The 14,617-nt window shown below is 48.0% G+C and overlaps 1 protein-coding gene across 1 annotated transcript; it reads right to left on the bottom strand.

The window, feature by feature from the left end:
• Window positions 1–696: 696 nt before the first annotated feature.
• Window positions 697–14,302, bottom strand: BCO2 (beta-carotene oxygenase 2). The gene is made up of 12 exons (XM_009071267.1): window positions 14,203–14,302; window positions 10,708–10,912; window positions 9,387–9,598; window positions 7,817–7,932; window positions 6,243–6,345; window positions 5,019–5,147; window positions 4,733–4,893; window positions 4,031–4,198; window positions 1,954–2,091; window positions 1,580–1,762; window positions 1,111–1,221; window positions 697–810 (listed from the first exon to the last, which is right to left on the bottom strand). Exons 1-12 carry the CDS (start codon window positions 14,288–14,290, stop codon window positions 697–699), a joined length of 1,728 nt encoding a protein of 575 aa, XP_009069515.1. The 5' UTR covers window positions 14,291–14,302.
• Between the last annotated feature and the right edge of the window lie 315 nt (window positions 14,303–14,617).

Genomic DNA, 14,617 nt, shown 5'->3' with positions numbered 1-14,617 from the left:
TGTTTCATACTGGTTGAACTGGGAGGATGGCAGGAACTGTTAGCCCTCAGAGCAGGAGCAGGGTGGGGAGGTGTTGTGCATGTCTACAGCATCATGTGAGGGCAGGGAAAGAAAGGAGGAAACTTCCCCAGGCTTTATTTGAGGGTACTGCTAGTGTACAGGGAAAAGCACAGGTACAGCCTCTGTGAGCATCTGCATCTACCTTCTGGAGTTCACTGAAGGCAATCTTCATGCCATGGGGGTGAAATGAGACCTCCTTCACTGAGCCCACCTGGTACCAGCTGGGCTCACTCCTCCCTTCTGCTTTACATGCTCCAGCCAAAGTCACTGCCCTAGGCATGGACATTCTCTTCCCTTCAGAGCACATTGCTGCCAAGGAAAGCTAATGGTCATCCTGCTTTCCATTTCTCCCTTGCAAGCCTCACACATGGCATCCTTTGTGAACTGCTGCTAGCTGGGCTATCAAGATAGTAAAAAAAAAACCCCTCAGGATAAAGCAGTGAGCTGATTGAGTGAAGGGCTCTGCCTTCCTCAGCCCTTTGCTGCACGTTGTTAGCAATACAGGAGTAACTCGGAGGTTATGACAGAGAAAAAAACAGTTCCTTCATCCCAGACAAAGGTGGGAGGTAAAAGCAGCAGAAGATTCTCTCTGAGCCTGCCTTGGCCCTGAGTTCCAGGAGGTGCCAAGGTGTTCAGTCAGTGGGCAGTGAAGATGCCATGGAATCCATAAGGCATTCGCACTGCGACTTCTGCTCGCCCCAGTTCCCTGAAGGTCTCTGCATCCAGCACCAGCAGGAAAGCACTTCGGTTCTGCAGGATGGAAACAAATAGGAGTGTCTAGGCTGAACCTCTTTGTCCTGTCCAGGCACACAAGAGCCCAAATGCACCACCAGGCCACACAGACTGAACCTGAAAGACACTTGCCCAGCAGCACTGAGAGTCACAGAAACACTGACATTCCAAGGAATATTGCCTGGCTCTGCATGCCCAGGGCAGATATACACCTTGGAGTGCTAGGAACTATCTCTCAAAGAGCCTCAAACTCAGTTCTGTGGGTTAAAAAGTTCCCTAATGCTATATGACTTTGACAAACTTGTAGCAGTGAGTTACCTCAGCAGGGGAGACCACAACAGACAGGATGACTCCACTGTCCTCTGCCGTGGCATTAGGCACTGGCACAAACACAGGCTCTGATGGGTAGGATCCATCCTCCTGCCAAATCTAGGAAGTACAGGAACATATAGATGAGTTTCACTTCATTGATACTTGTCTACACCAGCTAGAGCTGCAAGGTTTGAGAGCACCCCACAAAACTCCCTGGGCATACTCTGTGCTCCCAGAAACTCACAGTTCAACCTTCTAATTAACCCTATTGATCCCAGTAGGAGGATCATGTCATCCTCTCCTGTTTGGTAAGTGTGGCACATCCATAAGGTGCCAGGTGAGAGATGAAGTCAATCTCATCCCACACCCATCGGAACAGAGACCCTCAAGGGCCCTAGGAAATGATGTGTCTCCAAGGCCAATTCACTGGAACGACTCCCAGTGCTGGAAAAAAGACAATCTGATCTCAACTGACCTTGAAATTCTTGGTCTCCACATCCACCTTGATCAAGGAATCTCCAACCAAATGCCCAAAGCCACATCCGTAGAAGTACCGGTACCTCCTCCCGTTGTACCGAGAGTAGTTGATCTGGGGGAACTCCAGTCCCCCAACCTTCTCAAAGCCCTCAGGGTGGAGATTTTCATGTGTGCACCACACCTAGGGGAAATATTCATTACATGAGTGTCAGTTTAGCTGTTTCAGGGTAGAAGGCCTGACTGGTGCCATCAACTCACTGCAGAGCCATTTGGAGAAGTGTTTAAGGGTGGGAGAAGACAATGGCACAGGATGATAAGTGACACAGGCAATCTCCTCACAGCCATAAATGCAGGTCTGAAATCCATCCATACCTTGCCATCTGCCTCCTTCACAGCCTGTGCCGAGGTGTAAGGCAGTGGGTTCAGGTTTTCCCCCACAGGAGTCTCTGAATCCACGTTCAGAGGGAGAACAAAGCGTCGAGGGAAAGCTCTGGGGACTGAGGCATAAACCTGTTACAGAGACAAAGAGTTATGGGGGTGGAGAGAGGAGAGACATCTCAGGCTAAATGCACTTTTGGGAAACAACCCTGAAGCTTTAGACATTCCTCCCACCCCTGAAATCTCCTTTCTGTTTTGCCACATTCTGGTAAGGCAAAATCCATAACAGAAAGAAGTTCTCTGCACGTTCCAGTAGAAAACAAAAAGACAGGCAAGGAAAATGGTCAGCATTGCTCCCGAGTTCAAGGCCTGAAGTTAGGGTGCAGGATTTCCCTCTTCCACACTCAGGTGCCCAGGGATTGATGTCTGGGAAGCCCATGGGAGTGGTGGGTTTACTTGGGGAGCAAAGGGCAGAGCAATCTCACAGCCCCAGAGTGGGACACACTCAGCAGTGGCACAAGAGGGATAATTCCCCCACTGCCACCAGAGTTCTGCTCAAGCCAAGTTTAGAACCCATAATATTCCCACCTGTTATGTCTTCTAAATAATCTAAGGGACAAGGAGCCTATTTTGGTGGGATTTTTTGACTTCAATCTGTACCTCACCAATTCAACATGAAACTTCACTCCCAGGCATTAATGCTGAAACCTAATTTGCACGACCTTTGTGGTCTGTGTAACCACAGCAAACTGGTGGAGGAACTCTGCCAGCCAGAGTGTGGCTCAGTGAGCAAGCAAAGGCACTCAGCATGATTTGGGGAAGAGACAGATCATGCTCAGGCATGTCTTGGGCTTTCGACGTGGTGTGAGTTTCCATCTCTGTTCCGAAATGACTTGCACTGCTCTGTGTGTGTGTGTGCAGTTCAGTGGTGATGACACTTGGCAGTAAAACAATGTGGGTGCTGGAAACATATGCCTGATGTTGACATTAGGACACCTTCAGCCTGATCAGATTCTGGCTGGTTTGTGCCCAGAGAAGGCTGAACAAAAGTTGGGATCAGTTTGCAAAGCAAACGGTTGTATCAACACTCGACTTGAATTCATTTCGGAACAGATTTGAAAGAACAAACAAAGCACAAAGGAAAGGAAAACAAAATGATGAGAACACAACTGTGCCCTTTTCAGGTCGGGTCTGAGTTGGTTCTAGACAGCTCAGAGGACAGACAGAGGAAGTTCAGAGGTGGCTGACCACGCAGCCTCCCCGTGCCCCCAGCTCGGTGGGTTCCAGCAAACATCTGCAGTGCCACCCCCACCTTCCCACTGTGGGACTCATGCCAAACACCTCCTGCACGGCCTCAGATGGTCCTTCTGACAGAGCTGGGCATGGCAAGGGGTTTGTCAGAGTGTACAGTTGAGAGGTGACTGTGAGGAACAACACTGGGGGTCCTGTGATGTTTTGTTTCTGTGATTTTTGTAAGATAAGCTGCTTTTCTGAAGTCGTGCCTTTAAATAACAGGATTTCTTTTGCCCTTTACAAGTCTTATTTTGCAACTTTCTTGGGGGAAAATGTTATTACACAGGGATATGCAAAATGGGTATCACTGAAAATGAGATTCTAAGCCAGGAGTACATTCTGCCAAGCTCCGGCAACGGCAGCTTTAAAGGTTTCAGGGAAATGCTAAGCTGCTTTTCTGAAGTCGTGCCTTTAAATAACAGGATTTCTTTTGCCCTTTACAAGTCTTATTTTGCAACTTTCTTGGGGGAAAATGTTATTACACAGGGATATGCAAAATGGGTATCACTGAAAATGAGATTCTAAGCCAGGAGTACATTCTGCCAAGCTCCGGCAACGGCAGCTTTAAAGGTTTCAGGGAAATGCTCCATGGGGATTAGGAGAGATTTATGGAAAGAAAAACACTAACAGATCATCATTTTCATTTTGATATAGTCATGGGTCCTTTCCCCAGATCTCATCCTCAGCCTTGTGGTCTCCCATGGTGTTCTCTCTTCCACCAACCTGAGCCAGCACAGGGTCTCACCACATCCTCTGAAGACAAAGACAGAGCTCTTACCTTGTCCAGACCTTCCCCACTCCTCCTCAGATTCTGCAGTTTGTACATGGCCAGGCTGGTGCCATCGTCCTGGCAGCACAGGTCCAGGACCACACAGCCACTGTCCTCAAAGGCATTGATTTGGTGGAAGGTGACAAAGGGCTTCGTGTACCACTGCCCTGGCAGCACCTGCAGGGACATGGGAGAGGCTAAATCTCCTCTCTGCAGCTCCCAGCCACACCTCAAAGGGCTTTATCCCCCATTTCATTCCCCACTCACTCCTTGAGATTTGCCTTGTGTTGCTACACAAGAGCTGCTTTAAGCCAGTAAGGAGGTAAAAACACATGAAGAAAAGCTCAGAAGTAAAGCAGCCCAGGACAGGCTCCTTGCTGTGCTGACTCCATCCCTGCAGCATCTTTCCCAGGCTGTGACTGACCTTTTTACACCCTGTAGTACTTGGGACCTGCATTTCAGTCCTTGTGCTTCGGCCTCATGTACCCCACACTGCTTATTTCTGCCTATTCTTTTAGGGCTGGCAAAGAAATGGAGCAACAGAGAGGAAAATGCATGAAGTAATCCCTGATAAATCTGCACCCACCATTTAAAGCCTATATTGCAGTGAGTTCTGGACTGAGCCACAGAGCAGCTGTGGCTGCTACCTGGCACTCTCTCTGGGAGCTGAGCTTCCAGATCAGCTGATGCAGAGGCCAAATAGCCACTTACCTCCCCAGTGTGCTTGTCCACCACGTGGAAGTAGGTGTTGTACTGAGGCTCCCAGCTGATCCCATCCAAAATGGCTTTCCCACGGAGCTTGGAAGTGATAATCTGCAGCAGGTTGAGCTTGATGGGCTGCTCGATGAAAATGATGTAGTTTTCTGTCATTCCTGAAAGGAGAAGGAAGGAGGTATCATCCAAGTGTGAGATGGAACACAGTCTCAGGGGCAGAGGACAGACTTTGCTGCCTCCCAGGAGCACAGATCACTTGGGTTGGGATGGAAAATGTTCTTACCAAAGCTGTGGTAGTAGGATGGTTTTGCCTTGTCCCTGGGAGTGATGGAGCACAGCACTTTGGCTCCCTCTAACACAGCACCACAGCCTGACTTCTGTGGAGGCACCTGGATGATGTTATAGCTGGAGCCTGGGAAGGAGAAAGGGTGTTCAGCACCACTGAGGTGTGAGGCTGTGCACAGACAGCGACCAAAGTCAGGCTCTGCTCCTTCCTCTTTCCCAGGAACCACAGCCAAACTGAGCAGAAACCCAACAGACACCAAGACAATAACACAATCGACAGAGGATTAGCTAGCAAAGAAAGAGAGGAAGCTTGAAAGGAAGTAGAAAGATCTTCTTAGCCTTTCCCTGCCTCAAGTGCATTCCTTGTGTTATCCTGCAATAACAGGAGCAGGAAGAAAACCAAGCTCCTAGTTCATGTATCAAAGGAAATGAAAACTTTGAGCCTTGGCAATGACTGGCACTCAGTTAATAAATCTGAGCACATGGGCAGGAAGGAGTGGTGCATCTGAGTATTAATCTAGGGCTCAGCATCTCCAGCTGCAAAAATCATGTGCTGCAAACCTAGGGACTGCTGAGGCCAAAAGGAAATGAGAACAGCAAGAATGAGAAATGATCAGACTGGGCAACTGTGGAGAGAACTGGGACCAGCCTGAGGGGCCACAGCAAAGAGCAGTGGCTCTGTGCAGAGGCCTCAGCACCTGGAAGGGAAGGATTTCACATGGCAGCAGTGAATGGTAGCTCTGAACAGCCACAGCAGTGGAGCTACATCCCAACCAGATGCTCACAGTTCTGAGAAGAAGAAAAATATTCCAGAAAGATAAGACATCCAGGTGACTGGAATAAATTACATCTCTCCTGCATCAACCCTTAGCAAAAGCCAATTATTGTAAGTGAAATCATGGCTAATTGTTACATTTCTTCAGATGAGGCTTCAGCGCTGGATGGGACTTCAAAATCATTCCCCTGCTTTCCAGCAAATCTTGGGAGAGGAAGAGAGGAACCTGATAGATCTTCAGAGGCCAAAGTCAGATACTTCTGAAGCCAATTTGATGTGCCAGACTGACCCTCTGAAACAGAACTAATGTGGCTTCCCACGTCTGACACACAAACAGCAGTTTCGAGGTCTCTTTAGATGTTTCTTCAACAACTGCTCTGTAGAGCACCACCAAGAAGTGTCCTGTACCCCCTGCCCACAGGCCAGGCCTGGCCATGCCCATCTTACCATGCTTCCCATAGGAATTTCCCATGTTGTATGTTGTCCCATCAGGCTCATAATGAGGATGAGCAGTGGCTCCATTCACTGCAATGAATTTGCTCCAGTCTACCTGCAAATGCCAAAGAGTTTCAGTCAGGGCAGGACTTGCCTGGTGCTCTGCAGCAAACCACAGACTCTCCAAAGTTTGGTTTCATGGCAGTCTGAGGAGGAACAGCAGACTTAATTCACTACTAATGTGGGATATGGATTTGAGCCTTCATTTTGCCCCAAATCTTCCTGAAACCCTTGAAAATGAAGGATATTTCCCTGCATTAGTCCTACCAGTAAAACAGGACCAACAGCACTACCCATTTCTCTGGGAGACAGGAACATTGTTGATGGCACAAGTGCTGAACGTTGCCCGTGTGAGCACTTTAGCCAGGACCCTGTTAGAACCACAGACATGAGCGAAGAGACAGCCACTGCCCCAAAAAGTCACCAAGTTCTCTGTCAGCACCTGCACCAGAAGTTTAGAAAACCAAGGCCTTATTACAGCATCTCAGACTGAAGGGGTTAAATGTGAAATCATCCCTTCCATTTCAGCCAAAAAAACACCAATCTGCAGCTAAAGAGCAGCTTAAGGGGATTTTTTTCTAATGACAAGATGGTTCAACAGAGCTGAACATTCAGCCTAAAATCCCCACATGTCTTTCCACCACTGTGTTCTGCCTTACCAGACAGATTCAATGGCAAATCATCCCACTCTCCATTTCAACAAGCAAGTAGCTCTACAGCCCTGAGGGTGCTCTGAGCCTGGCATTCTGTGGTATCAAATAGTCTGTGCTAAGGAACAGGGACAGGAGTTAATACTGCCTTAGGAACAGCAGAATCCTTCCTCAGTGCTCCTCACAGTGCCCAGAAGCACCCAGTGAACACCCAACAAACACCCAAATCCTCTCTAAGGGTGCAGGCAGGGGGACACACAGCTTAGGCTGTCATTTCACAGGTCATATCTGCTGTGAATCCAGCCAGAGGCGTGTGAGATGATGCACAGGAGACAGGGGAAGTCTCTGCTCTGATTTGCTGTCAGGGTGGGAAATAAAGTGGGATCTGAATTGTGACTTGTCTTTCATTGGCTTCACCCCCCATTTGCAACAGAGTTTTAGTCAAGACTTTGCAGGACAGTTTTGGAGCATTTAAAGCTTGAGATGTGCAAAGGAGACAAAGAGAACAGACACGAAAAATGAAAAGACAGGGAGGAGTTCAGATCTCAGACCAGTGGTGGTAACTTTTTCCTGTATCACTTGCATTCTTCACACTCTGGTAGGTAGAGACAAGCCCAGACAAGCAGTGAGAGCACAGGATGAGAGGCAGCTGTAACCAGAGGAAATGAGCTGTGTGTGATTGTCCCCTTCCCTGCCACAGTGGGCAGTGACTGCACCTTCACCCACAAGAGCTCCTGACTGCTCAGGGCCTCAAGCATCAAGAGATGCTTATGGTCCAGACAACTTCTTTTGGAATCTGGGTTCTTGCTGCCCCTAGGAACAGCAAGGAGTGATTCTCCTGCCCCATAACTAACCCCTTATCCCCCTTGCTCACACCTTTTCCTTGGTCTCCAGCGTTTCTGGGTCCACCCTGTACATGAAGACGTTCTCGTTGCTGACGTAGTAATCCCCTTTGTACAGGACGTAGTTCACACTGGCATTGTCACTTGGTTCTGAAACAAAACCCTGGAGTTACACACAGCTCGGGGCGAGCTCATGGCACATTAGAGCAAGTTAGACATGTTTAAACAAATAAGCCCATTTGCAATGACATTAATCCCCCTCTGATCGATTAGAAATATCTCGCTAATCTACAGAGGCACTCGGGAACTGTCTGCTCAGGTGAACTCAGGTTAAAGGGGCAAGGACTAGTTCTTGTGGACATCACAAGGAAGGCAAGATAACCTTCATATTTCTATATGGCCTTAGCTCCTGACCTCTTGTTTCATTAGATTCCTCCCTAGCCCAAGCCCTCTCCTCTCAAAGCCACAGAAGAGTGTCCTGGTTGATTTATAGCACTGGAAACAAGAGAGGCAAGATTTGAAGCCACAAGGGCTGAGGGGAAGGCAGGGATGCTGTTTGTGTGACAGGGGATTCTTCCTCTTCCCTATTCTCTTTCTGCTTAAAACTGAGTCAGGGATGCCTGGTGAGAGCTACACACGCACAAAGAGCCAGAGCTGCTGCTGCTGCCCAAGGGGAGCTGAGACTCACTAGTCAGCTGGCTTGGGAAGAGCTGAGGACAAAGCTGCTCCCCAGCTGCATACTGTGTGTGGTGAACACACAGCCTAAGGCTGGTGGAGGAAAAACCTGGAGGACACAGAGCCTCTTGTAGTGAGGAATATCCTCCAAGTGTGCCAAGAGAGTCAGACAGGCAAAGGTGAACAGGAACAACCTGCTGGAGCTTGGATGAGAAGATGAGGGATGGAGAGACTTCTGAGCTGTAGTGAGAGAGCTTGGGTGGGCAGTTGGGGAGCTTCACAGTGAGTGAAGGCATGAGCACCTTGGAAGAGAACAGATGACATGGCAGGACAGGATCCATCTCCTCGGGGAAGGTAAGAAGCAGAAGATGGTCACACCATGAGCAACAAACTTCAGGTCTGTTCTGGTTTCAGTGGGAAGTGCTTTGCTTGCATTTAAGCTTATTTCTCTCCTGACATACATAGACTCCTGTAGGTAGTGGTACTTCCATTCCTGGGCAATACCACCTCTCACCCTACTCCTATAATCTCCTGCACCTCAGCCCAGGAAGAGAAGGATTAGCCCACTTACCCTACAAGCTTAGCAAGGCAAGGTGTTTTAAGGGCAAAGCTGTGCCTCAGGTAGAACCTTGTAATGCTCCTTATCAGCACTGCACAGGATGTTCTCAGGGGCAACAGATTCCTGTTGGAAATTTGCAACAACCTCTGGAATTGGATGAGCTGAAGTGCCACTAAAACATTACACTGAATGTGTCTCTTCCAGCTAAGCCTGGCACCAATCCACATCACTTTAGCTGTTGCTGTTCCAGGGGGTCATATCCTAAGGAAAACATTGGCTCAGAACAAGCCAACCAGACCTCCTCACACCTCCCTTTGCACGAGCTCCCCAAGGAAACCTTGGGCTGGTTATTATTTCTTGAAAATCTTACGTGGCATCTCGAAGCGTGCCATGAAGCGCTCAAAGACACTCTTGCATGGGTCTGGCATGGCCAAGGTCCCAAATTCCGAGACCACAATGCGGTTGTGGTGGCTGTTGGTCAGGTAGGAACTGCTCTGCAGGAACCTGCTCCGGTAGGTCACCGTGCCCTTCTCCAGCTGGAACTGATGCAACAGGGCCATGCCATCAAACCAGTGGTTGTAGCTTCCAGGAGAGATAAACAGGAAGTAAATAGGAGATAAATAAGAGAGATAAATAGGAGATAAGTAGGAGCTAAATAGGAGAGAGGTGAATAGGAGGTAAATAAGAGCTAAATAGGAGAGAGGTGAATAGGAGGTAAATAAGAGCTAAATAGGAGAGAGGTAAATAGGAGGTAAGTAAGAGCTAAATAGATAAATAAGAGGTAAATAAGAGACAAACAACAGACAAATACATGAACAGCAGTTGGGCACTACATCTTCTGATCTGCTGTACCCTCTTGCCTTTAGGTTTGTCAAAGCAATGCCCAGATCCCCTGAACAACTAACCATGCAGAGCTTTGGGATGAGTCTGGGAAAACATCTGACTTGAGTGGAACAAAACCAGTGCATTTGCAGCTGTGAGACCTGGATTTGGCTATAAGTTTTGGGGGCAAGAATCTACACTGGTAAACCATCACAGGGAGCAGAAATTGAGCTGTGCTGTACAACAGAAGTTACTAGTGAAGGCACAATGGCACAAGAAGGAGCCTTCAGCTCTCAGCTGCTTTGCAGGATGTTTATGGTCTCCAAAACAAGCAACTTGTGAGATTTGGAGATAACCTGATGGTCTGTCTCTGGAAATACAAGATGATCAGCTTTGGCCACTGGTTGCCATCAGTTTGCTGGAGGAAAGGCTCAGTTAGGCAGCAGAATGGCAGATTCCAAGCCAAAGCAGTAGTTGCCTTCCTGAAACATCTGAGTATGTTCTGTGCTTCGAAAGCAACCCACAATTGAGTGCCATCCAGAGTGCTCAGGGATGGAGCTGTGTTAACACCAGAGCACTGGGGGAGTGGGTTGTTCCATCCCCAGCCCTGGTGCCTCATGCCACTGTTCTGAGGAGGTGACTCTGTGACTCAGCTCCTCCAACCTCCACGAGCTGCTCCTGTTTGCAGAGACCCCACTGGGAGTTTCCAGCTGAGGGAACAGCTGTTCTTAAGAGAATGACAGAAGTATTTCTTCCTCCCCTTACTTAAAAAGAAACTACGAGGTTCTCCAAATAGAGCTGAGACGTTTTTGAGGTGTCCCAGAGCTCAGATCAGAACCATTTACCAAACTCACCCAAAGGAGACTTACTTGTCGTTGCCAAACTCGAACTTCCCAGGGCCATTCCTCAGGAGGTTGCCATGAATCCAGTTGGGAATGTGTCCTTTGACCTTGGCTGGGATGGGCTGAGGGGTCTCCTCCACAGTCTGCACTAAGGGTGAGATGCACTGCAAGCCCTTGGGGCAGTGGCAGGGGATTTGCTCTCTGGGTGGGCTGGGCAGGTAGTGCTTCAATCCTGTGTGGGAAACAGGGAGAACACAAAGCAGGGAATTCATATTTTCATTGGAATAAACTGACTATTGCTAGAGCTTAGTCTGGGTGTCTAGAAGAAGAGCATTCAGCACTCTGCAAGCAGCAACCTGGGATGGATACTCAAAGTAGAGCTGTGTTCCCACATCCCCAGGGAGCTGAAAATCCAGTGGATTTAGCTCTACTGGAGTTAATCCACCAGAGACACCAGTTCTGCAGTCCAAAGGAGGCAATAAAGTATGTGGTGACAGAGAAGATGATAACTTTTCTTTTAATTAAAGAAACTTATGCTTGGAATTTATTTCATAAAGAACTGAGAGGAAAAGAGAAAACTAACTGCAATCCCCAGAAATGGAAGTTAGGAAGAACAGAGGTAAAACTGAGCTGAAACACATTTACAGGACAAAACAGATTCACCAGTTTTAGTTGGTAAATAAACAGGCAGTAGCAGAAAAAGATAATTGCTGACAAAGCTTCTAGCCTGGCTGCAATCAGCCCTTGTTGGTCAGAGCTGCAGGACAAAAGCAGCAGGAGAGCATGAAGTGATTGGAATGCTGAGAGCTGCCAGGGATGTCGGTTATTGGCTCCCATGGCCTGGCTTGCAAAGCCTCATCAACACAAGGATTGTTGTGGCAATCCATTTAGCTGCAGAGGTGGATTTACCTGGAAGGTGCACAGGCATATTTCTAAGCTTGCTCCTTTAGGACAGCCACAAACTGAATGCGACACACAGGAAGATAAACTGCTAAATTCTTTCAGTGTAGCTCTCCAGTTTGCCAATCCCCAAATCCTTCTGGAGATATCCAATATGGTAAGTCAGAACTTGTCTGCACAGCTAAAGCAATTAACCTCAAACCACTACCATCCCAGCATTCAATTAAGGTGTCTTTACTCATAGCAGTTTGTCCCCTTATTTTTCTATGTGGCTGAAGTGGTTTTCCCTTCCTTGTGCTTGCCACAGGTTGTCTTCAGAGTGAAGAATCATATCACTTCCTAAGCTAAGTAAGCCAAGTTCTTTTAGTTTTCCTTGCCCTGTGATAACCATTCACATGATCATCTTGGTAATCCTGCTTGAAATCTGATCTAGTTAGAATTCATCTACTTAGAATTCAGTTCAAGCATTGTGTACAATATGCCTGGGAAGGGACATTGCATCACAAGAACATGCAAGGGAATATTTCATTCTGCCAGACCAGGGAGAGAGGCAGTAACAGAGCATGGGAATGTGTTAGTTTTCCTTCTTGGAACTACTTGAATGAGCTGAAGATCCTGACAGAGTGTAATCACAGAATCATGACACCCACAGGAGTGGAAACAGAAGATTTCATGAGCATGACAAGTCACTCTAGGACAGTTCTGAAGAGTTAGGAGAAGGGTAGGGGTGCAAAAAGAAAGAGGAAATTAAACCTTCCACTTCTTCCCTACTAAAAATATAAGTCTGACTAATAATTCTGAAACCTGTTATATCTAACAGCACCTGCTCTGCACATGGAGCACTTGGGACATAAATAACTCCTACCTGAACAGAAGCAACTGCAATTTAAGGTGTACCACCCTCATGCAAAAGCCCAGTCATAAATCACAGTTTACAGTAACATCCAGATAACTAACGATAACACTGTCCTCTGCAAAAGACAGACGACAGACTGGTTTTGACTGTTAGGTAACATAGAAATAATGCAAAAGCCCAGTCATAAATCACAGTTTACAGTAACATCCAGATAACTAACGAGGCACCAGTCTCTGCAAAAGGCAGAGGACAGACTGGTTTTGAATGTTAGGTAACATAGAAATCAAATTCCCGAGTGACTGTGTTCTGGCTACACTCTGAGATAGAAGATCTGTAGCACAATAAAAGTTCTGCAGTCCCAGTGGGGCTGGAACACACCTGAAAATCAGCACAACCTCCTAACCTGCACATCGGGGATAGCAAATCCACTTTGACTCTAACCTACAGATGCAAATCTAAGGCAGGAGAACCATCAGCATTTCCTCCCCACCTAAGCCATTGCACAGTGGAATTTCTTGACTCAGAAGGACATCCAGGACCGTCGGAATTAAGGGCAGAGTTTAGTAAACAACCTCATGGTATTCCTCAGGCAGGGAGAGTGAGGCAAGAAGTCAGTTTTCCCTGAGGACCATTCAGATTCAGACTAATCCTCTGGCAGAAGATATGGGACACACTATGCTCCTTATAAAGCACAGATTGGCACAACAGGTCAAGCAAACCAGTTTTCCCCATTGCCTCAACCCAAACTGAGGTTGCTGTGGCTATTTTCTGCCCTCCAGAATGCAGCCTTCCCCCTGACCTCCCCCTGAGCTCACCCCAGTGTCCCAGGACGATTCCTGAGCTGGAGGTGTTGCACTTGCCTGGTGGGTGCTGGGCAGTCCCAGTGCTGGGCTCCTTGTTCCATCTAGCCTGTTGGTTTCCCATGGTCAGGGGCTCAGCCACCCACTTCCTCCCTACCAGCCAAAGAAGCAAAGAACAGAACAGAAGTGACAGAAAACACAGGGGGAAAGACATGGGGAAAAGGAGCAGGAAAGGCTTTCAAAGGGAGAGAAACAACAGTGAACTGGGCAAGCTCCTGCACAAGACATAGCTGTTGGCTTCCCAGTGGCACCAGTAGAAACAGATTCTAAACTCTGGGGTGTTCTGGTGGTACAAGGCAGCTCAGAGAACTTTTCAGAGCTTTGTGTACCCCAGAAGCAATGCTTAGATTCCAAAGGGCAGGAGAACACCACAACCACCACCACCACCAAAAGGCAGAAATTCTGGTGAATGAAGTCATGATCTTTATTGTTCCTACTTTGTGAGAACAGGTCTCAGATGAAAAAAAAAACCAGCAAAGAAACAAAAAACACCCAGCCCATAATAATAAAAACACAAACCCCAAACAAAAACCAGCTCAAGCTGTGCAATGACGACACAAATTAGGTTGTGATACAAAGTCCCTTGGGGTGGTTTTCCCCCCGTATGTTCAGATCGAAGCTTCGGCAGTGATGCTGCTCTAAACGCTCTCCCTCTCCAGCCTGCTCACAGCTCCCTCCTTGCAGAGAGAATCTGCTGCCACTGCTTTTCCAGCTCTAAACCATCTGCCGTAATCCTTGCCTCTCCCCTTTATCTATTCAAGAAATAACACCGACTTTCTTCCCACCAACACCGCAAATCGCATCTCATTCCTACAGAGACGAAATTGCTCTACCGACCTGTGTCAGCAGCAAAACCTCTTTGGGAGGCGATGGGATAAAAAGGGTTTGTTTACCCCTGCGCTTTACCTGGAATGAATTGCATCAAAGAGCAGAGGAAATGCCGCACATGAGCGAGCAGGAGGCTGCTGGCGGACAGCAGGATTTTGGTTAGCATATTGCCCTGGGAAGAAGGGTCGGCTCTGCGCTGGAGCTGCGGTGCCAGGGCAGCAGCAGCAGTGATGATGGGTCGGAGCTGGAGCTGCCTGACATCATCCTTTCACAATAAGAGCCGATGCTGTGTGTTTTGACCTGCTGCCAGCCCTGCCCGCTCGCCAGGTGAGCCGGCACAGCTCAGCCGCTGGAAATAATGCCTCGTGTGCCTGCTGGGAATACAGGGGAATCCTAGAATCGTCAAGGTTGGAAAAGACCTTTAAGATCATCGAGTCTAACTCTCCACCAGCATTGCCGCTGTAACCCCTAAACCACTAAGGCATCTCACCCA

Source organism: Acanthisitta chloris, unplaced genomic scaffold, assembly GCF_000695815.1.
Source record: "Acanthisitta chloris isolate BGI_N310 unplaced genomic scaffold, ASM69581v1 scaffold8473, whole genome shotgun sequence".
Classification (NCBI taxonomy): domain Eukaryota; kingdom Metazoa; phylum Chordata; class Aves; order Passeriformes; family Acanthisittidae; genus Acanthisitta; species Acanthisitta chloris.
The sequence above is the reverse complement of the archived record's forward strand: the minus strand, read 5'-3'. Positions and strand labels throughout refer to the sequence as shown.

Bases quoted from the DNA above. Each gene is read 5' to 3' on its own strand.
- BCO2 (XM_009071267.1), bottom strand. From the start codon at position 14,290: ATGCTAACCAAAATCCTGCTGTCCGCCAGCAGCCTCCTGCTCGCTCAT. The intron at 7,933-9,386 runs GTAAGATTTTCA...GTTTTGTTTCAG, and splicing joins GGCACGCTTCGAGATGCCAC to AACCAAGTGACAATGCCAGT. The intron at 4,199-4,732 runs GTAAGTGGCTAT...ATGTCCCTGCAG, and splicing joins TGGACAAGCACACTGGGGAG to GTGCTGCCAGGGCAGTGGTA.